Below are 23,921 nucleotides of genomic sequence, written 5' to 3'. Positions count from 1 at the left end.
TAGCCTCCCACTGGAGATGAACATCTGGGCGGCATCCTAATCTTAAAGTGAAATCTTAAATACACCTATATTTTTATGACTGTATTTATTCATATCTTTAAAATTTCATAAAATATCGTGCACCTGTTGAGTTATGCAGGTAATATTGCACGATGCCTTGCATATTGTCTCGCTCCACTGCACACCCTTGTTTACGCTGCGCAAAGGCACTAATTTATAACTTCTGGTACGTTTGTTGAAGTATATGCAAATCCTACATCTACTTACGATAATATTACAATTTTAAACAATTTGTTATGTTTTATAGCGATAACCCTTACTTCTGGGATTAATTACACTAATAAAACTGAAAACAATATTTTATGAACGATGCGATTTCTTGCGAGCGCTCTTCCAACTGAGCCAACCGTCCGTGAGACGTCTCGTTGATAAAATTTTGATGCTTTGTTCAATTCTCAGGTTGTTTATCTACTGGATCTATTTTACAGTTGATAACCTGCTAAACCCCAATATTTACATATTAGGAATGAGATGTCGCTCTTGCAAATATAAACAATTTGTGACGTTTTTAAAGTGATTCTAGGATTAATTACACAAATAAAATTTTAAAACAATTTTTTTTATCGATGCGGAACTCGAAACCACGACCTCTCGCGTGCTCTTCCAACTGAGCTAACCTTTCGAGTGACTTTGCCTTACTAATCATATTAATATAAATAAAATTTAAGAAATTGCCGAAGCTTTTCTCAATTTAAACAATTTCAATATATTTTATCATACTTAATAATATATTATACAGCTACCAACTTAAAATAAGAATTAAAGTCCATATTTTTTTGTTAAAGCAGCAACTTATCAGCGAGATCGTTACGCTTCGGAAAGGGAACAGCTGAGTGTGTGTGACGGAGATGACTGTTTTTATTTCATAAGTTAGAGAAGGAAGGCGATACGTAGGTGGAATCACGTAGCGGAACAGAGACGCGTGCGCATCGTTCCACTTAGCTGGCTAACCGTTGATAATAAGATATTACATTGGGTGCCATATTGTGTCGTGTTTACCCACTGTGCAATTTTGCATTGTCTCGTTTTTTTGTTTGTTATAAAAACTTAAGTTCATTTTATTACTAGATACCGTTACTATGATGAAATGCATTACTTTCAAATACTGGTATTAGCCAATCAAATATGTTTTCTCATTTCTATAAGTACTTCGCGTTTTTCAATAATTGCTTTGAATGATATCTCAATTACCCAAAGTAAAATAAATTTTTTTGAAGTAAAAATTGTGAATATTATAAAGATGATTATGTAAAAAATAACACAATTTATAACAATTATATAACATAAAAAATTTAACTATTACAATTTAATTTATTTAAATAAATTAAATTTTACATTAAAAAGTTTATCTCTCAGAAAAATTTCATCGATCATTTTAACGACTGTCATCGAATTTTCGATCAGGTCACGCCCATGCGATGGAGCGACCAAATTAATTCTGCTATGAGCAGTACTATTGAACGAGTGTACCAGACTGTCGGCCATCAGGGAAAAGTGGTGAATGCTGGTGGGGCGAATTATATTTGACCCAAAAGACGTCACTTCATGATGAAGAAGTCTCTGCGAAGAGTGTCACGAAGAAGAAGAAGTAGTGTCATACACCATAATAGAAGTTAAGAAAGCGAGCAGTCGGATACACAGTGAAAATAAATAATTTATTATAAAACTAGCTGACCCAGCAAACTTTGTATTGCCATATAAATGGTCGGTAGCTAAAATTAAGTTTGTTTTTTACCTCCTGAGAAAGTAAGAAAGATATAAAGATTCTAACTAGTTATTTATTTTAAGCTATTCTTTCAATTTGATTTTTGAAAGACAGGGGACACATCAAAGGAAAAACAAAATTATTGTTTTTATTCCATTTTCATATTTATTCACCTTTCAAACCTTTCCTGGACTTCCACAAATAATTCAAGACCAAAATAGCCAAATCGGTCGGGCCGTTCTCGAGTTTTAGCGAGACTAATGCAGCAATTCATTTTTATATATATAGATAACTGTTATCATCTCTTTCTACGTTCGGATTCATGAAGAATATGTACTAAACAAATTGATTTTTTGAAAAATTGTTCTAAAAATAAGCAAGAAATGTAAGGCTTTTTATTTTATTTCATTTATTTATTTATGATAATGTAACATGAAATTAACCCACATCATGTTTGTAACTAATTTTGTCTTAAATAGAGTTTTACGATTATAGTTATACATCTTCATTTTTAAGTTAAAGTATTAATTTCTCGTTACGTTAATTTACTAGCTAAAATAACTTTTTTTAAAATTATATTTAGCGTGACGTCACCAAAAAAAAATTATCACGGCGAGTGTTCCGAAGAGCTGTTTAACCTGATTCTTGCCGCCGAATTCCACCTTCGCACGACACACCACAAGTTAGGATATCATACCCACAGTGCGGTGTTTCCGGGACGATACGACATGGGTACCTTCAAAAAAAGCGCGTACACCTTACTTAAAGGCCGGCAACGCTCTTGTGATTCATCTGGTGTTGCAAGAGAATGTGGGCGGCGGTGATCACTTAACACCAGGTGACCCGTACGCTCGTTTGTCCACCTATTCCATAAAAAAAATGGCCCAATGGAAGACCAGTGTTGGTTTTCACACCAGCAAACATTCTGAGTTAGGACCACTTTGCAACGTACAGATTTCGCTTGTTTATTTTTTGTCTCCTTGATGAGTTTTATTTTAAGCTATTTGTATATTTATGTGTAATATTATGTATTTTTCCAGTTTAAAAAATAAACATTTTGATGCCATTTCATTTTCATAATTTTATGAATTTCATTGCCAGTGTTTATGGTGGCAGTAGACTAGGGGGATGATAAATATATAAATATTTAATTCTCGAAGTCTGTGTCTCGGTGTCTAGAGAATACCAGAGTTCGAATCCCGGTAGGTGCAAGCATTTATATGATGAATATGGATGTTTGTTTCCGAGTCATGGATGTTTAAATGTATTTAGGTATGTTTATATGAATTTATGTATGTTTAAGTAAGTATATTGTATTAAATATATCGTTGTCTTGTAACCCATAACACAGGCTATATATGCTTAATTCGGGGCAAGATAATTTGTGTAAAAAGTGTTATGTTATGTATTTTTCTCGAAAACAGAAGTTTGACATATCATAATGACAGACAAACAAAGCATATGCAAAAGAATTCCATAAAAAACAGCTCGTGCTCAGAAGAGCCTATATCCGGTTCGTTATGGCACCTTTGTGCTCTGTTCACCGGAGCGGCAACACCTTGCTCGCGTGCTGAGATGGTGATTAAACGTTTTATATTACACTAGAACAAAGGCGCTAAGAACAATAAGATGACGTTTTGTGCATCTTTTAATGGCATGTGTTTGTCTGGATATTTTCTATGCATTAATTTAGTTTTACGTATTCGCTGACAGAGTTGTCGATAAATGAAAGAAATGCAAATGTTGTGTAAACAATTTCTGATGGGAGCTTTGTAGTTGTATTTCGCTTCGCCTCTGAGAATTAAAATTCAGAAACTATTTCATATTTAGATTTTTTTATCATTAATAAATGTGGCGATGTTTCCGAGACGAACCGACATGAGTGCCATCAAAAAAAGCGCACACGCCTATCTGGATATAAAATGATCAATATAAAAATTATAGACCCATGTCTGCCTACCTCATTTCAAAAATTTAAAAATTCTAACCCTCCACATGTATCTTTGAAATATGCAAATTCGTGAAAAGAAATTTACACATTTATACAAAAAAATAAAATAAATTCCGTCTATTACCCAAAAGATATATAAATAAATTAGTGGATCCGACAAAGGTTGTCCTGTACACACCTCTTAAATTTGAAAAATCGGTCCAGCCGTTAGGAGGAGTTCACTAACATACACATGAGCAGGATAATTATATTATATGGGTGGAATTGATAATCTAAACCAACCTCAAATGCACTGGAACACACAAAAAATCATCAAAATCGGTCCAACCATTTAGGAGGTAGTTCAATTGTGAATCTGAACCATTCTCATCCACCTGAAGACACACAGAAAGTTTCATTAAAATCGGTCCAGCTGTTTAAGAAGAGTTCAGTTATAACAGTCGCACAAAAGAAATATATATATACTCAGACTAGCTTATGCCCGCGACTTCGTCCGCGTAGATAAAGAGTTTTAGAAATAATAACTTTGGAATTGAAGATTATCTCATGTCCTATTCCAGTTCCGGCTACTGTTTTCACTCCCATTCCCAACATATTATATTAATCTTATTTCAAGGAAGATTGCTATGGCAAACTAACCGAGCCTGGTGACGGACAGACAGATAGGCAGACGGACGGACAGCAAAGTCTGAGTAATAGTGTCCCGTTTTTACCCTTTGGGTACGGCACCCAAAAAAAAATTGAGAGTATGTATGCCCATACATGTAGCAAAATGTCAAAAAAATCTATTTAACCCCAATTTTTTATAGCTAAAAAAAAAGAGTTGTGTGATAGTGCTTTCCTCCCAAACTATAATTTTGCAATCGCGCAACACTTGTGCTGCGTTGCTTTGTTTTGGGATATTGCACAATGGAGTTTCAGTATGATTAAGATTTAATAAGTCTGTAAGCAAGAAAGTAATTCAAGAGGCAGCCTGAAAGCTGTATGAGCAGTTTTGCCTCCCTCCAGTAGTGTGGCAACGATTCCTGATGACGCGACAGCCAAAGCAATACCCCGGTTATTTCTTACTTTTGCTAATATTAAATTTATAAGAAAAGTTTTTCCAGTGCCACCAAGAGCATCTAAGAAAAAAATGTCCCCAATCTCTCTTTCAATGCTGGCTCGAATTTGTTGATAAACATTTGCCTGTTCGTCTGTCAATAATTCCTCGTGATGCGATACTACCTCTCCCAGGGCGCAAGGGTCAGAATTTATCTCTCGTAGATTTTCGCAATTATCCAGGTTTACTGCGGATCTTTTTGGTTTAGGTAAACCGAATTGATCCAAATGTTTTCCAGCTTGTGCTAAAACTACATCTTCGATCAATATCAAGCACCTGTTAAACACCTCATTCATGAATAACTTCGCAACATTTTGCAATTCTCTTTCCAGTTGCCGTTTAATGTCATCCGAAAAACTGTCCCTATATTTTTCCCAAAGGCTTAAGGGATTAGTAAGTTGACAAAAACCTATCATTATTGTGAACAGTTCGCGCAGCTTGAAAGGAGAATCGCACAATGCAGCTTTTTCTAAAGTTGTGTTCCAATGTTTATCGTCCTCTAGCAGTCCAAGGGTGTTACTCGCTAATTGAAATGTTGTATGGAGGATACCGTTGACAGTTTTTAAATATTCGAAGGATGTCGGCCCTCTAACCTCATGTAGTAATAAGCGTAGGTGGTAGCACTCGGTGTTATTTGGATGTATCGTATAGACCCTACCGAGAAAAACGGCTAAAAAAGCACGTTTGTTTTATGGAAGCCACCTTCAATATTTATTTTATTCTGTTTTTAGTATTAATTGTTATAGCGGCAAAAGGATCTGTGAAAATTTCAACTTTCTAACTATCACGGTTCATGAGCCTGGTGACGGACAGTCAGATAGACAGACAGACACATAGGCAGACGGACGGACAGCGGAGTCTTACAAATACTGTCCCGTTTTTGCCCTTTGGGAACGGAACCCTAACAAAAATTGAGGTGGGCACCCCATACCATACATGTAACCAAATTTAAAAAAAAACTATTCAACCCCCTATTTTTAAAGCTCAAAAAAAGAGTTTCCCCATACACACTTTGCACCCCAATTTAGCTTCTGCCTGCGACTCCGTCCACGTGGGTCTCGTAGCTTAAATATTGTAGCGCCATACAAACCTCCACACCCCCCATTTCATCCCCTTAGGGGATGATTTCCGGGATAAAAACTATCCTATTTCCTACCCCGGGTCTCAAAATATCTCTATACCAAATTTCATCTAAACCTGTTCACACAAACTTTGCACCCCTTTTTAACCGCTTTAGGGGTGAATTTTTTCAAAACGCTGAAAGTCATTTTCTTGTATTGTAATAAGGATTCCATAAGCAAAGTTTCAAGTCTCTTACTTATAATTTTACTCCAGCCCCATACAAACTTTGCACCCCTTTGAACCCCATTAGGGGCGATTTTTTTTAAATACTGAAATTAATTTTCTTGTATTGTAATAAGGAGTTCATACGCAAAGTTTCAAGTCACTTAATTAAAATTTTACTCCATCCCCATACAAACATTCAACCCCCATTTCACCTCTTTGAGGGTGGAATTTTCAAAAACCCCTTCTTAGTGGATACTTGCGTTATGTAAACTACCTGTTGTGAAAAAATCAGCTTTCTAAGTTCAACGGTTTGGGCTGGGCGTTGATTTAAGTGAGTGAGTCAGTCAGTCAGGACTTTTACGTTTATATAATATATAGATTAAATCTCCCGCAATCAAAAATAGTACTACATACTTCGAGTCCTTACGTAATGTCTCTAAAAATATATAATAATCTACCAGACAAAATTTGAAGCATAGATAACGAAAATGAATAATTTATCAAAATACTAAAAAACTTTCTATTAGAAAAGTATGCCATTAATGATTTTCTAAACGACTCAAACGAAATAAATAAAAATATGGGTCTCTCTACTACAATCATTTACACCAAATGTTATATTTTAGGAATGTATTTATGAAATTGCAATAAATTGAAATTGAGATTATTTAATTATGTGTAATCATTACTATGTTTCGGTCTGAAGGGCGCCGTAGCTAGTGAAATAACTGGGTAAATAAGACTTAACATCCTATGTCTCAAGATGACAAGCGCAGTTGTAGTGCCGCTCAGAATTTTTGGGGTTTTTCAAGAATACTGAGCGGCACTGCATTGTAATGGGCGTAGGGCGTATTAGTTACCATCAGCTGTCCCCTATTTTCATAATAAAAAAACAAACTGAGAGTTTACTACCTATCTGGTTGAAAACCCTTAGACATGAGAAGAACTTCAGCAAACAGAATATATTATTGTGTATTGTATGTAATGTAACGCGTTGGCGTAAGATAAACGGGTCACCTCATTGGATGTGATCATCGGACTGACAGAGAATTATAAAAAAAAGCGGCCAAGTGTGAATCGGACTCGCCATGAAGGGTTCCGTAGTAGCAAGTAACATAAATTAAATCTTATTTTAGAAGTTACAGTTAAAATAATTAACAGTATGCAGACTGTAGTTATGCGGGGTTGATTACGAAGAAACCTTTCCAAAAAAGTGAGAAAGTCCTTCGCTATGTTAGTCCATCTTGGTGGGTCATCACGGAAAATATTCGTTCGTGGACTTTAATATCTAAAGGTTAGTATCCTAGACCATTAAACCCGAGATATTCATCTCAATTTTATACTTATTTCTTAGACAGATAAGCTCTGTTCAATACAATCTATGAGATTTTAAGCTTAAACTTTCCAAGAGTCACTTAAAAATTCAGCGGCAAGTAAACTGAAACGAGGTCTTCTACAGCTTCTTAACGAAGATCTTGTTTAATAATTGCAGTAATGTATGATTAAGTAGAGTTATATGAATGCTTAGACTAACTATTTGCAACAATTTTTATGTTTTTCAATTATTACTTATTGTAATAAAAACGTTCATCTTAGATATAAAGAGTTAAAAAAAAACTTCGATATTTTATTTTTTGTGGGTTTTTCATACGCAAAGTTTCAAGTCACTTAATTAAAATTTTACTCCATCCCCATACAAACATTCAACCCCCATTTCACCTCTTTGAGGGTGGAATTTTCAAAAACCCCTTCTTAGTGGATACTTGCGTTATGTAAACTACCTGTTGTGAAAAAATCAGCTTTCTAAGTTCAACGGTTTGGGCTGGGCGTTGATTTAAGTGAGTGAGTCAGTCAGTCAGGACTTTTACGTTTATATAATATATAGATTAAATCTCCCGCAATCAAAAATAGTACTACATACTTCGAGTCCTTACGTAATGTCTCTAAAAATATATAATAATCTACCAGACAAAATTTGAAGCATAGATAACGAAAATGAATAATTTATCAAAATACTAAAAAACTTTCTATTAGAAAAGTATGCCATTAATGATTTTCTAAACGACTCAAACGAAATAAATAAAAATATGGGTCTCTCTACTACAATCATTTACACCAAATGTTATATTTTAGGAATGTATTTATGAAATTGCAATAAATTGAAATTGAGATTATTTAATTATGTGTAATCATTACTATGTTTCGGTCTGAAGGGCGCCGTAGCTAGTGAAATAACTGGGTAAATAAGACTTAACATCCTATGTCTCAAGATGACAAGCGCAGTTGTAGTGCCGCTCAGAATTTTTGGGGTTTTTCAAGAATACTGAGCGGCACTGCATTGTAATGGGCGTAGGGCGTATTAGTTACCATCAGCTGTCCCTTATTTTCATAATAAAAAAACAAACTGAGAGTTTACTACCTATCTGGTTGAAAACCCTTAGACATGAGAAGAACTTCAGCAAACAGAATATATTATTGTGTATTGTATGTAATGTAACGCGTTGGCGTAAGATAAACGGGCCACCTCATTGGATGTGATCATCGGACTGACAGAGAATTATAAAAAAAAGCGGCCAAGTGTGAATCGGACTCGCCATGAAGGGTTCCGTAGTAGCAAGTAACATAAATTAAAACTTCATGTAGTTCGTTGTAACTTTGATCGATATTTTATAATAGTGTACTTTTTTAAAATAAGTTATTCATAACACGAATTATGTGTTTAAAAAAAATTACTTACTAGATCTGGTTCAAATCAATATTCAGGGGAAGTTTGAATGGTAATGTACATCATATATATTTTTTAGATTTATCATTCTCTTATTTTAGAAGTTACAGTTAAAATAATTAACAGTATGCAGACTGTAGTTATGCGGGGTTAATTACGAAGAAACCTTTCCAAAAAAGTGAGAAAGTGCTTCGCTATGTTAGTCCATCTTGGTGGGTCATCACGGAAAATATTCGTTCGTGGACTTTAATATCTAAAGGTTAGTTTCCTAGACCATTAAACCCGAGATATTCATCTCAATTTTATACTTATTTCTTAGACAGATAAGCTCTGTTCAATACAATCTATGAGATTTTAAGCTTAAACTTTCCAAGAGTCACTTAAAAATTCAGCGGCAAGTAAACTGAAACGAGGTCGTCTACAGCTTCTTAACGAAGATCTTGTTTAATAATTGCAGTAATGTATGATTAAGTAGAGTTATATGAATGCTTAGACTAACTATTTACAACAATTTTTATGTTTTTCAATTATTACTCATTGTAATAAAAATGTTCATCTTAGATATAAAGAGTTAAAAAAACTGCGATATTTTATTTTTTGTGGGTTTTTAATTCACACTATTAAGATATCTAATATATAAAATTCTCGTCTCATGGTGTTGAACATTGAACTCCTCCGAAACGGCTTGATCGATTCTCATGAAATTTTGAGTGCATATTGAGTAGGTCTGAGAATCGGACAACATCTATTTTTCATCCCCCTAAATGTTAAGGGTGGACCCCACACGAAATTTTTGTTTTATTTTTTTTTGACATTTTATTTTAAATTTGTTTGATTATGAGTCAGCATTAAAAATACATACAACTTCAAATTTTTACCCATCTACGATTAACAGTTACTTTTGTATCGCGATTTTAATATCGGCCATACAACGTTTGCTGGGTCAGCTAGTAATATATATATTAAAAAAGCAAAGAAATCTTTCATAACTATTTATAACGTAAAGGATTATCAAGACCACAAGTGAAGTCATCACATTTTGAAGTCATTTAGTCACAGTGCGTCTACGCTAAGATCATCTATCTTAAATTATGAGAAGGGAATGTATTATAAAATTTTCTAATTAGCGACTCCTAATTTTATTTTCACTGGTTTGGTGCATCATAGTATTAGTTCGAAACACAATTTATTTTAGTGTCACAATTTTTTATATTATTTTGTTCTTAAAATATGTTTGTTCACTTATAAGCGTCACCCAATGGTGTCATTGAAAATCAGTGCACATTTATGGACACTGTAACTGTAGACTCCAGTTTTGAAAGATTAGTGCCACACAGATAATTTAGTATTGCTTTTTTATTTTGTATTGAGTAAGTTAGGTATTAAGATTAATAATATATTATGCAAATGGTTTAAGTTTTCTTTAGTGCTAATTCCACCAATATTTATTTTCAAGCAATTCGACACGTGTTTCGCCTCTACACGAGGCAACCTCAGGACGTGTTGTCTCGCAGGAGACTCGTGCCAGATTTTGGTGTCGAATTGTTTAAAAACAAATATTGGTGGAGTTAACACTAAAGAAAACTTAAGTCATTTGTATAATTATGGATTTCCGTAAAGTAACGCCTACTTCAATGTTTTTTATATTTTATTATTTATATATTGTGAAACTGAAAATGCAGTAGGCAGGGCACATAGTTCGACGGACAGATGGCTGTTGGGGCAGTAAAGTCCCCAAAATTGATTGCTTTTTTTTTCTATTTTTGTATGAAAATCTTAATGCGGTTCACAGAATATATCTACTTACCAAGTTTTAACAATATAGTTCCTATAGAATCCGAAAAAAGTGACAGACGGACATGACGGATCTATAAGGGTTCCGTTGTTTGCCATTTGTCTACGGAACCCTAAAAAAGACTGAAAAACATCATTGGTTTAAAGTTGTAGCACACGGGTTGTCATGTAAGTATAACTTCTAAAGCTCAAGTTATTTTAATATAAACGTCAAGTGTATCCAACGCTTCTCGTGACGTAATATCCGTACCTACAAATCTACCGGATATTTTGTAAGAATTCGTTTAAAATTTTGAGCAAAGGAAGCCTAGATGGAAATGTTATTTCGTTAACAGAATTTAGCTTGGATATAAGATTATTATAATACAAATATGACGATAATTTTTCCTGACGTGATCGTTCTCAAATAATTTTGTCTTTTAACTTTAATAAAACACATTAATAACAAACTTCATTTGCTTAGAGATGAAATTTCAAATACATTGAGGCCTACGTTATGTGATGGATGATTTCTGGATTCAATGCGTCATATTTGGTACTTTATATGATTAATTCTACAAGGATTAATTGGACGTAATTCCAGAACAACGTTCCAAACCACTATCATATTGAAATTGAGTTAAGAACACAAAACTGGTCATTCATATTAACTGACTGACAAAAAATGGCAGCCCTACTGTCACTTTTTAAATGACATCATGACTTAGTAGCCCAACCCACATGTATGGAATACACTAATATTTAGTAAGCCTTAAACACAAATTTAATTAAATTTTGATATTTGTGGCTTTTTTTTATGGAATAGGAGGACAAACGAGCGTACGGGTCACCTGGTGTTAAGTGATCACCGCCGCCCACATTCTCTTGCAACACCAGAGGAATCACAAGAGCGTTGCCGGCCTTGTAGGAAGGTGTACGCGCTTTTTTTGAAGGTACCCATGTCGTATCGTCCCGGAAACACCGCACATGGAAGCTCATTCCACAGCTTTGTCGTACGTGGAAGAAAGCTCCTTGAAAACCGCACTGTGGAGGACCGCCACACTTCCAGGTGGTGGGGATGATATCCTAACTTGTGGCGTGTCGTGCGAAGGTGGAATTCTGCGGCAGGAATCAGGTTAAACAGCTCTTCTGAACACTCCCCGTGATAAATGCGGTAGAAGAACGTTTTTCAGGAACTACATCCAATTATGCAATGAAAACTCCAAATATATATCGTTTTTACCAAGGCCGATGGAACATTAATAATGATTAAATAAATATATTAGACTAAGAAGTACATTCTAACTTTATGTTCCTGTATATGATTTTTGAATTTTAATGAAATATGGTAAAATAACTTTTTTACTTTTAAAAATTAACTTTAATTACTGTATTCGGCAATATATGTATGTCATGAACTTATTTTTTTTATGATAATAAGGAACGAGATGAGCAGGACATTCAGCCGATGGTAATTGATACACCCTACCCATTACAATGCAGTGCCGTTCAGGATTCTTGAAAAACCCAAAAATTCCAAACGGCACTGCAATTGCGCTCGAGACATAAGATGTTAAGTTTCATTTGCCCAGTAATTTCACTAGCTACGGCGCCCTTCAGACCGACACAGTAATGTTTACACATTACTGCTTCACGGCGCACGTCATTACAGCAGTAAATAGGCGACATTGTGATACCCATTGTCTAGTCGGCGTCCTGTGCATAGGAGTCCACTGGTCTCTAAAAATTCAAATTTTTTCAGATATAATAAAGCAGAAAGCGAAAAAAAAAACCTCATAAAGATACGAAATTTTTTTATTTTAGAAATTTTCTACCAAAATGTAAATATTATAATGAGCGTCTGTCATGTACCGATACCCGCATAAGCTATTTAATACACGTCTTGAAGCAAACGTCTAATTTAAATCGAGATTTCACTCGGGTGACAATGATTTATCATTTATGTAGGAATTACTTACATTCGAGCGACTTAGTGAGACACGTCTGGTTTCTAAAATTCAATTATGTTCTTAATTTCTTCGCGAGCTTCGGGTTATGTAAAAATTAGTTAATATCAACTAAAAATAGCAATTTCTGTCTATTTGTCTCTTATCAATCTGAAAGTAATTTTAAATATCTTGATATTTAAGTTTTATTTAGCAATAAAAATTTGGGAAACATCAAATGCTGGCCATTAGCCTGAATTTGTAACAGAAAAACTAAATTCCAATAAATAATTATAAGACCAAACCATAATGAATTATTATTCGCTATTATCTTAATTAAGCGCGTATACCTTCCTCAAAGGCTGGCAACTCTCTTGTGATTCCTCCTGTGTTGCAAGAGAATGTGGGGGGCGGTGATCACTTAACACCAGTTGACCCGTACGCTCGTTTGTCCTCATTTTCCATAAAACAAAAATTATTTAGATATAGATTTTATAACGATTCGTCATTCGAACGGATAAATAGTCTAAAACTTGCAGAATTCTTGATAAGAATTCATATCCATTCGGCTTAGAATCAAATCGATTACGGGTTCACTGCCCTTACTCAATGGTATCAAATGAATGCATCGCCGCCATTATAAACATGACATTTAAGCATTGCATTGATGATGACAAGTGAGCATTACGACGTCAAAGTGTCGCTGCAATTGATGGCCCTTTACACGATACGACACGATAAATCACTCGACGATTGTGGCGAATGTTATTGTGTTGTATTGTGAGATTGTTTCATGTATTACAAATAGCCTGATCGAATTCTTCCAACTCAGTTGAGTTATTTACTTTTGTGTAAAGTAATATGTATATAAATATCAATTAAATAGTCATCTAACAAAATAATGAAAGTTTTTGTTTATCAAAATAAAGAATGAGACGAGCAGGACGTTCAGCTGATGGTAATTGATACACCCTGGCCGTTATCAATGCAGTGTCGCTCAAGATGATTGAAAAACCCAAAAATTCTGAGCGCCTCTACAACTGCGCTCGTCACCTTGAGACATACGATGTTAGGTCTCATTTGCCCAGTAGTTTCACTAGCTACGGCTCCCTTCAGACCGAAACACAGTAATGCTTACACATTACTGCTTCGCGGCAGAAATAAGCGCCGTTGTGGTATGCGTGCAAAGGGGCCTCCCACTGGATGTTTAGGCACATAGATTTTGGATTTATGGGAAGGCTGGGCAAAGTGGATACCTTAAGACATTTTAGGTTATAGCTTAAAAGGTATACGATACAAAAACAAAATAACTATCACAAACCAGTTTTTATTTATTGCTCTATCAAATACGAACATCAAAAAACTTTTAATTATTAAACAATAATCAACTGCAATTAAAATTTAAAAAAGTACGAAAGTATTCGCTTTGCCCGGTACCCCGGGTAAAATTGAGAACCTACGAAGAGTAAGCAAAGCTTACTCTTCGCCTTAATTTTTAACGAATACAGTTTGGTTTTTTCAATGACAATTCAATCATAATATTATGTATGCAAAAAAAATTATTCCGTAAAGCGTAAAATTGATAAGGATCAAATAAAATAATAAAATGACCTCCGGAACTTCTCAATGTCACAAGATAGTAGTACTAAGCGCTTATAACTAACTATTTTTAAGGATTCTAATGAATGTAGATTTATTGAGCACATCTGATTATAAAGCAAGACGGTAGAAATCGCACTTGTAGGAAAAAATTTTCTTTACTTTAAACGTTTACAAAAATGGAGGAGGTTCTCAATTTGTCGGTATGTTTTTTTAAAGTTTGTTATCTCACAACTTTAGAATGGGTGAACCGATTTTTATAATTATTTATCTTATTTGAAAGCTTTTCGGGTTCCAGTTGTTGCCAGCCAAGGTAGGTTTGTAACGACTTATATAGTTATAGGTGAGATGTGCTTGAGTCACACGCGTGACGTGAGGTGGCGAGAGCGGTGCCGCGGCGGGAAGACACCGATTCCAAAAATAACAATAATCAAAACTAGAATTACATTAATGAATTAGATTGTATATGAATACTCAATTATTTTTATACTTTTTAGTGCATAAAATATAATATTCTATTGTTTTGGAATAGTGTTTTTGAAGTCGGTTGTTTATTTGTTATAATTTTTTTAGTCACTTTGTTTTAAATATATTTAAGAAGTACGTTTTTATTGCAATCAATTATAACGGTGACTTATATTATGAATAATTGACAAACAAAATAAATCGTGGAAAATTACTAACCCCCTTATTCATAACGGTCCGCTAACTTAAAACAGCCGCTTAGGAGTGTTTTTTCTCATTCTGACTTTGGTCAATAGAAGAAGACAGAGTGAGAATTAGCAATGCTTTAAGTTAGCAGACTATTATGAATAAGGGAGTAAGAAATTATACAATTCTATTTATATATTACTGAGATTCTTTAAATTGTAACCTTGTTGCGCAACCGTAGAATTAGCTTGCTACAGCGTACCTGCGGTTTTATTTTTAATTTAAATAAAAACAGTGTGAGGCTCCTTTGCAAAGGATTACTTTGCCGGCTAGATTATGGGTACTACAACGGCGCCTATTTCTGCCGTGAAGCAGTAATGTGTAAACATTATTGTGTTTCGATCTGAAGGAAGCCATAGCTATTGCTAATTACTAAAATAGGTAGTTATTTATCTCTATCTGCAGATAGTATATAGGGGACGGCCGTTAGGCTTATGTTGTGCTTAACGACGTTTTAGTTAAACACAAACTTTACACTGTTTTGTAATAGAAAAATATAAACTCTATTTTAGACGTCGTTATTATTAGGTTTTACCATTAGGAGGCTGCTTTGCATAGGATGCCGGCTAGATTATGGGTACCACAACGGCGCCTATTTCTGCCGTGATGCTTCACGGCAGAAATAGCTGTAATGTGTAAACATTATTGTGTTTTGGTCTAAAGGGCGCCATAGCTAGTGAAATTTCTGGGCAAATAAGACTTTACATCTTATGTCTCAAGGTAACGAGCGCAATTGTAATGCCACTCAGAACTTTTTGGGGTTTTTCAAGAATCCTGAGTGGCACTGCATTGCAAGCGGATAAAACAGTTTGTGTGTCTCAAAGCTAGTATTTAATATTACAAAGTATAAGATAATTAAATAGGGTATAGAAATATTTCTCAGCAGTTACTTCGTATTTATAATTGAAGTTGTTCATGACTTACTCATAATAATTAATCGGTAGCATTAAAAATAGGCTTCTAAAAAAATAGGCATTTATACTTTTTTTTTAATGAAAATAAGGGACGACACGAGCAGGACGTTCGGCTGATGGTAATTGATACGTCCTGCCCGTAACAATGCAGTGCCGCTCAGGATTATTGAAAAACCCTAAAATTCTGAGGCACTGCTACTGCGCTCGTCACCTTGAGATATAAGATGTTAAGTCTCATTATCCACTAATTTCACTAGCTGCGGCACCCTCCAGACCGAAACATAGTAATGGTTACACATTACTGCTTCATGGCAGAAATAGGCACAGTTGTGGTACCAATAATCTAGCCGGCATCCTGTGCAAAGGAGCCTCGTACTGGTAAAACCTAACAATAACGACGTCTAAAATAGAATTTATATTTCTCTATTACAAAACAGTGTAAAGTTTGTGTTTAACTAAATCGTCGATAAGCACAACATAAACTTAGTGTTAAGGAATAATTGAAGGAACGGAGCGCAATTTTTGTCAGCTGTCATCCATCTGTCATAATTTAATCTAAATCTTCAATACGAATATGATCTACCAGTTAGACACACCTTAGACAAGCTTCGACTCGTGTTTAAATATAAGCAATTTCTATAAATTTTTGAACGGTAAACAACAGTAAGACACAGATTTGTAATTGAACTTTGTGAAACTGTTCAACACATGTTTAACTTTTTTGTAATAACACAGAAAGTGTTTGTATTTTCATTACATAAAACATTATAATTATGATTTTTCCAATAATGTAATCTATTATACTATTTATCGCGATATTTCATAGAGGTTTTTACTCAGAAAATAATTGGAAATATAAACCCACGTATGATTGAAGGAGAGTAGAAATAAAATGTCTCGTCCTACAGATGTTCACATGTTAACTGTCAGCTTCACGATATTAAAACTATCACTACATATAAACCCTCCGCCGCGTCTGTCTGTATGTTCGCGATAAACTTAAAAACTGCTGAACCTATCTTCAACCTGTTATCACAAAAGGATAGCATGGTTCTCGAGGACGTTTTTAGTATATAATTAGCAAAGTTTTTGTATCCGTTTTTGTATATATTAACGAAATTTGTTGGTGATGTGTGAAAAAATTAGCCGTCTGGGAGCTTTGAACGAAAACGCTGTCTAAACCCATTGAGATATAATAAAATAATTTATTGTGGAATTGTGTATCTTATATAGATCTACAGAAAAGTCCGCGATGGCATATGTCTATCTCTTAAAGATAACATACTATATCCATTTTAATATTTTCAAAATTTGCAATTATAAAGCGGTAATTTGAAAGCCGTTTGCAGAAATACGACATAAATCCTTAGCATTCTACGTCTAGAAATAAATAAAACTTACATTGTAAAAGAACAGCTAGCTTTAGTATCCACCACATATTACACAATTCAAAACACATCACATGCACAAATCACCTTTCAAATTCAAATTAAGAATGTAACGGACAAAATAGCGGTCAGTCAAACATTTCTAGAAATACTTTAAAGGATAATTTACCAACAGGGATTTTAAAAAATAGTTCAAAAAATTACGTTATCGACTCAAGTGTTAAGTAACGTGTGTGGGGTTTGAACCCGGTACGGTAACTAACCGCTAAAGCAACTGACATCCGGCCGTCCGGTGGTAACCGAAGCATATCGGAAATGCTTGTATGTTAAGTAATTCCTTATTAAAAAGGTGGAATTTTAACGGAATCAATTGCGATTTATGTTACCACATTCACAGTTTCAATGCAAAGTTTTTGTTTTTCATCAAAAGATGGCCCCGGAATATTCAGATTAAAATATATGTTTGTAAACTACTATCATCGCGGAACTTTTACATACTCTACGGATACTCGCGATGTATTTTTTATTAAATTTGGTGCCGATATTTCGCAATGGCATGAATCGTGGTCACGGTGGAAATGCGGAGGCGGCGAGAAACTTTTGACACATTGACACTTGACACTAATAGTACATCAATCTGTCCACGTGGCGCCTGATTCGTTTTGGTCTTTGATTTTCTAATTCACGACACACACTACTGACGAAGTTAAGGTTAAAATATTTAAATTTGAACACTAAATGGTGCATGTTTTGGTTAAAAGACTCAAAATTTTAACACTTAAAGTTAAATAAATTAGTCTATCGTAAGTATAACACTGACTGTCTTACTCTAGCATATTTAACTTCAAAAAAATATACTGGACCGTCCTGGGGACTACATAGAAATCAAATCTTAGCAATGCCTCCTAGTTTCTGTGTCCGGAGCAAAGCTTAGTTACACCATCCGAAGTTTTTTTGAATGAAAATAAGGGATAAGACGAGCAGGACGTTCAGCTGATGGTAATTGATACGCCCTGCCCCAAAAAATTCTCAGTGGAACAACAATTGCGCTCGTCACCTTGAGACAAAGGACGTTAAGTCTTATTTACCCAGGAATTTCAGCGACAGTTCCCAGCGCCATTGTTGATGTCTACACAGTACTGCTTCAAGGCAGAAATAGTCGCCGTTGTGGTGCCCATAATCTAGCCGGCATTCTGTGCAAAGGAGCCTCCCACTGTTGGAGTTGCGTGAACGATAGTATTTTTGTTAGTGATACATATTATTAGCTGGGGCAATATAAAATATATTATAAACTGTATAGTTTATCAATAACAGGTTACTAAAAATCAGATGGATCAACGGAACGGATGGGTACGGAAAAGTACCAATGACTGGCCCGAACTACATGCCTTAGTTTTCACAGATGATAAATGTAATAAAATGAATTCTAACATTAATAACTTGGGCCTCCAAAGCCCCCGCCCTGCTTCGCTGTAAAAGCTTTTAGGGATATCAGCACAGAGGAGGTTTTTAGTCGGTAGGGGGTGTTTACACCCGAGCCCGACATATGGGCCCCGTTTCGGGTTCTTCAAAAGGTAAATGTATTTCCCTCCTCTACAAAAAAAACACTAATAAATAGAAGATTAAATTACTAGGTCCTATTCTTCTTCGTACTCGCTAGAATTTAAAGATATTTACCTTAAATTTATGTATGTTTATCATCTAAGATATATCTATCCTTTTCTGCGGTTGTCCGGACACATTTATGGACGGGATCGACTACGGCACATTTAACTTCGTTGGTTCTTCGCTTAGATGAACTGTGACGGCGTCTGGTTCTTTCTAATTTTGTATGGACAGGAATGAAATTGTCCAATTAAGCAAGAATGCCAGTAGAAGGTGTTTGATGTCAGGTTCCTGGAGCATCGAGAATGAAATCGAGAGAGTATGAAACTCCAGCCAGTTTTTTTGTACACCTATAAATGTCCATGTTTCTGACTCATACAAATCTGGTTTTGATGAGCTATGGTTTTCGGGGCCTTATTTAATAATTGGTTTATCTTTTTTATTGCCAGTTCAGTAATCGCTGCACGCCTCCTAATCTCGGCTAGTAACAGTTGAATTTTGTTGTATTTCTAGTTTTATTTTCAGACTGCAGGCTATTTATACGATTGGAATATTGTCCAATTTCAGTACCTCCTGGAAACCTCTTGCTGGGACTGTATATCATCATAGTCTTAATCATCGTAATGATGACTGCTAGTTTCAAAAAGGTAAGAATAAAATACGCACTGCAGTTTTGCTTATCCAAATAGTAACTAAATATAGTACAGTCCTACACTTAACCGAACTGTGGAATCAGATTTCTTGTGCGGTGTTGGAAGGACGATATGACATGGGTACCTTCAAAAAAGCGCGGACACCTTCTTCAAAGGCTGGAAACGCTGCTGTGATTTTTCTAATACTGCTGGAGAAAGTAGATAACGGTAGACGGTGATAACTTAACATCAAACATTCTAAATGGCTTCTTGATCTTGCATACGACGAAGTTGAAGAATTGATCTAGTTCATACACTGTGAGTAAACCCACATATACTCTTATATACACATAGGAGAGTGTTCCGAAGAGCTGTTTAACCTGATTCCTGCCGCCGAATTCCACCTTCGCACGACACGCCACAAGTTAGGATATCATCCCCACCATCCGGATGTGAGGCGGTCCTCCACAGTGCGGTTTTCAAGGAGCTTTCTTCCACGTACTACAAAGCTGTGGAATGAACTTCCTTGTGCGTTGTTTCGGGGACGATACGACATGGGTACGTTCAAAAAAAGCGCGTACACCTTCCTTAAAGGCCGGCAACGCTCCTGTGTTTCCTCTGGTGTTGCAAGAGATTGTGGGCGGCGGTGATCACTTAACAACAGGTGACCCGTACGCTCGTTTGTCCACGTTTGTTTTTCCTTCAGTTTCATAAGCATAAAAAAATAATGATAGTAATAATTTTTTTGAGGTAACAAGCATACATAATTTACATTTTTACGTTGACAGCCGCATTTGTTTCTCGGACTATGTCGCAGTTATCAGCGCCCAGACTCCAGACAATTTTGATTATGCTTATGCTTACACTAACAAATGGAACACAATATAAGAATACTAAAACTAAGCATGTGTGTGTGAGTGAGTATATGTGGGTTTACTCACAGTGTATGAACTAGAACAATTCTTCAACTTCGTCGTATGCAAGATCAAGAAGCCATTTAGAATGTTTGTTTTTACAGTCATTGAATGTCAAAAGTTATAAATTAAGAATTTTGTTTATTTTATGATATAATCATTATTTGTGAGTTATTTAAATATTTATACATCCATTATCTTAATGAACCACAAATTTATAGTACACAGTAAACTGGGTCTTGTTCCCAAAATTAGGCTCACCACAAACAGGTCGACGTTTTCACGGTGGATTCCCAGTATGATAATATCAGTAATTGTTACATGTGATATTATCACTCGCCAATTACGAATGCTAACGCACATTTGCATATTGATATTGTTAACACTTTGATACATTACTATACCAATACATATAACGATATTATATTAATTGGCACTACCTACGCTAGCGACCGAAAGTCCTTTTGTACATTCCCGTTCTCCATTAATATCTGTCGAATCATACATACTGTGTTGGTTTTTTCATATAAAATATATTACAGAAATAGCAATAATAGAATAGAAATATATTTTTTTCAAAATGGAGTGACAATATCTTAATATATTGCAACCACGCTTGGTAAATCTCTTGAAGGTACACTAATTCATAAAGTGGCTTTGACATAGACAGACCTGTAAGTCAATCTCATCTCCCAATACATCTTTTCATTTACATAATAAAAATTAGCCTACTTAATATAGGTGGCCTGCGCAGAACCATGTATTATCGTCTCCAATATTGGCATAATTTTTATCTTAATACTATATATACTAATTATATTACGTACTTTAATTCTCAAGTACTTTCAAATAGTACTTAAGCATTGTTTATCCATTAAATATTGTTAAATTTTGGGGGTAACTATAATTTCATCGTAATTGCAGATTATTATATTATACCACAGTTATAGGCTTGAGACGATACAATGCAAAGTTCATTTAAATGAATGTTTGAAATTTGTTTTTTTATTAAGTGTGTAGTTTTACAAAAAGCTGATCGATTGCATACAACTTGTAGAAACGCTAAAATACCAACAGGACAGTGTCACGTAAAGAAGGTTAATATTAGCTAATAAATGAAAAGACTTAATCTTAGAACCCTATTGTTCAAAAAACTTGAGACATCACATTAAAATGATGAGCCATTGTCATTAATATCTCATTAGCAGTCCTTAATATATGCCAGGCGAGTATGCTCAAATAAACAATAAATTTCTTACTAGATTATTGTGTGATGTCTACCAATTCTCGAATCCATACAATATTAATATTTATTGCCTACGGTTATCCATCCGGCGGTTGTCATTAAGCTGGCATCTATTTCATACTATGCTATACTTTCGTTGTCGCTTAGCTGGTATAATAGGCTATATTTTCTAGTTATATTTTTATTACCATAATAAGCCAATGTAATAGAATCATGACAGGTTAAATATGTCATCAAAACTCATCACCAAAGTTTTCAAGGCATAATGATCATTCTGGTAAAGTGAGATAAATTTTATCATTGGTTTATATTTTTTTTTATTGAGAAGACAATAACCGTAAACTAATTCACAAACTGAATCAATATCAATCAACAAAAATCCGAGTGAACAAACTCAGAAAAGGTAAAACATTATTAATTATATTTTTTTTTATAGAATAGGAGGACAAACGAGCGCACGGGTCACCTGGTGTTAAGTGATCACCGCCGCCCACATTCTCTTGCAACACTAGAGGAATCACAAGAGCGTTGCCGGTCTTTAAGGAAGGTGTACGAGCTTTTTTTGAAGGTGCCCATGTCGTATCGTCCCTGAAACACCGCACAAGGAAGCTCATTCCACAACTTTGTAGTACGTGGAAGAAAGCTCCTTGAAAACCGCACTGTGGAGGACCGCCACATATCCAGATGGTGGGGATGATATCCTAATTTGTGGCGTGTGGTGCGAAGGTGGAATTTGGCGGCAGGAATCAGGTTAAACAGCTCTTCGGAACACTCCCCGTGATAAATACGGTAGAAGACACACAATGAAGCGACGTCTCTACGCAACCCCAAGTGATCCAGCCATTCACAGTTAGTAATCATAGTATATTTAGACTATATTTGTAGTATAACTTATTTAAGTAAAGCTACCTTGATTAATAGAATGTTTTTAAAAAATCTCTCTGAGGCTTGAAATAAGAAGACACGTGTTTTTTTATTGTATTGTCATAAAATCATTCTACGACATTTTTTTTGTATTTAATTACAATCACTTTAAACAAATCAGCACTAATGCCATATATGCGTCGCATAATATTCATTTGTGCATGACTGCTAGTCGTGCTATTTAAAAATCTTCTTCCAGACTCTGAGTGAAAAATTTTAATGAACATGAGCTGACTAATATATTTAAGTTGTTGTTATATCATTCTATTACCAGGGATTTCATTGTGTGTATATTGTTAATTAACGGTATTATGTTTTTGTAGAAGTAGTATGTATGGTATATGTAATATATATCTTTGGTCAATAAACTATAAATAAAGCTTTTTGTTAAATGATTATTGCTAATCATGAAAATGAAAGTCATAATATCATCAATAAATTAAACTAAAGACTTGACCAATTTAAAGATAATAATCAAATACTTTACGATAAATAAATATAGTAATCTTGGAGTGGATAACAGTCTTAATACAATAACATCGAGCTGTTTAGCTTAAGGACATCTAATCGAATATTCAAAGTCCATTCTTTGTTGATAGTGCGGGAACATTATTTACTTATTAACCTTCATTTTGGTTAGTTAATAGAGTTTTGATTGTGGACAAAAAAGATAAGGATACTAAACATGAGACTATAGGTCAGACTATGTTAACCTGCTTATTTAAGAATGGGATGCAGCTTCAATTCCCGCTGGAAGCTATTAGATTTTGCATCTGAGTGTCCTGATTTACTGCTGATATTTAATTATATTCAGGGTGTTAGGAATGTTTAAGTAATAAAATCCAACGGGGCAACGAATCACTCTTAACTATACACTAGTTCACAAAGATAATTGAAGTTGACTGTATGTTTCGGCCATGCATTGTTGAATGGATTTTTTTATTACAATAAGAGACGAGACGAGCAGGATGTTCAGCTGATGGTAATTGATACGCCCTGCTCATTACAATGCAGTGCCGCTCAGTGGATCACATCAATACGCGATTTTAATTATATATTAAACTAGTAAAATCGGTCCAGCCGTTAGGGGGAGTTCACTAACATACACATGAGCAGGAGAATTATATTATATGGACGGAATTGAGAATCTAAACCAATCTCAAATTCACTAAAACAAACAAAAAAATCATCAAAATAGGTCCAGCCGTGTAGGAGGTAGTTTAATTGTGAATCCAAACCATCCTCGAATCCCCTTGAACTCACACAAAAAATTTCATCAAAATCGGTCCAGCGGTCTAGGAAGAGTTCCGTAACATACACGCGCACACAAGAAATATATATATAAAGATTTGAAACCATTCGGAAGATCATTATAAAATATAAAACAAACATAATAAATAAATAGGCCTTTTAAAAAAAAATGGTGCCGCTTTAGTACAAAT

The 23,921-nt window shown here is 34.8% G+C and overlaps 1 protein-coding gene across 1 annotated transcript in view; it reads right to left on the bottom strand.

Moving 5' to 3' along the window:
- The window catches only part of LOC126975877 (uncharacterized), a 43,802-nt gene extending 26,511 nt beyond the window's left edge, over positions 1-17,291 (bottom strand). The window contains exon 1 of the mRNA XM_050823969.1: positions 17,172-17,291. Coding sequence (XP_050679926.1) covers positions 17,172-17,229 — 58 coding nt within the window. The 5' untranslated portion in view covers positions 17,230-17,291. The remainder of the gene's footprint in view (positions 1-17,171) is intronic.
- Positions 17,292-23,921: the final 6,630 nt, after the last annotated feature.

This window comes from Leptidea sinapis, chromosome 38, assembly GCF_905404315.1.
Source record: "Leptidea sinapis chromosome 38, ilLepSina1.1, whole genome shotgun sequence".
Classification (NCBI taxonomy): domain Eukaryota; kingdom Metazoa; phylum Arthropoda; class Insecta; order Lepidoptera; family Pieridae; genus Leptidea; species Leptidea sinapis.
Note: the sequence above shows the minus strand (reverse complement) of the source record. Positions and strands in the feature narration are given on the sequence as shown.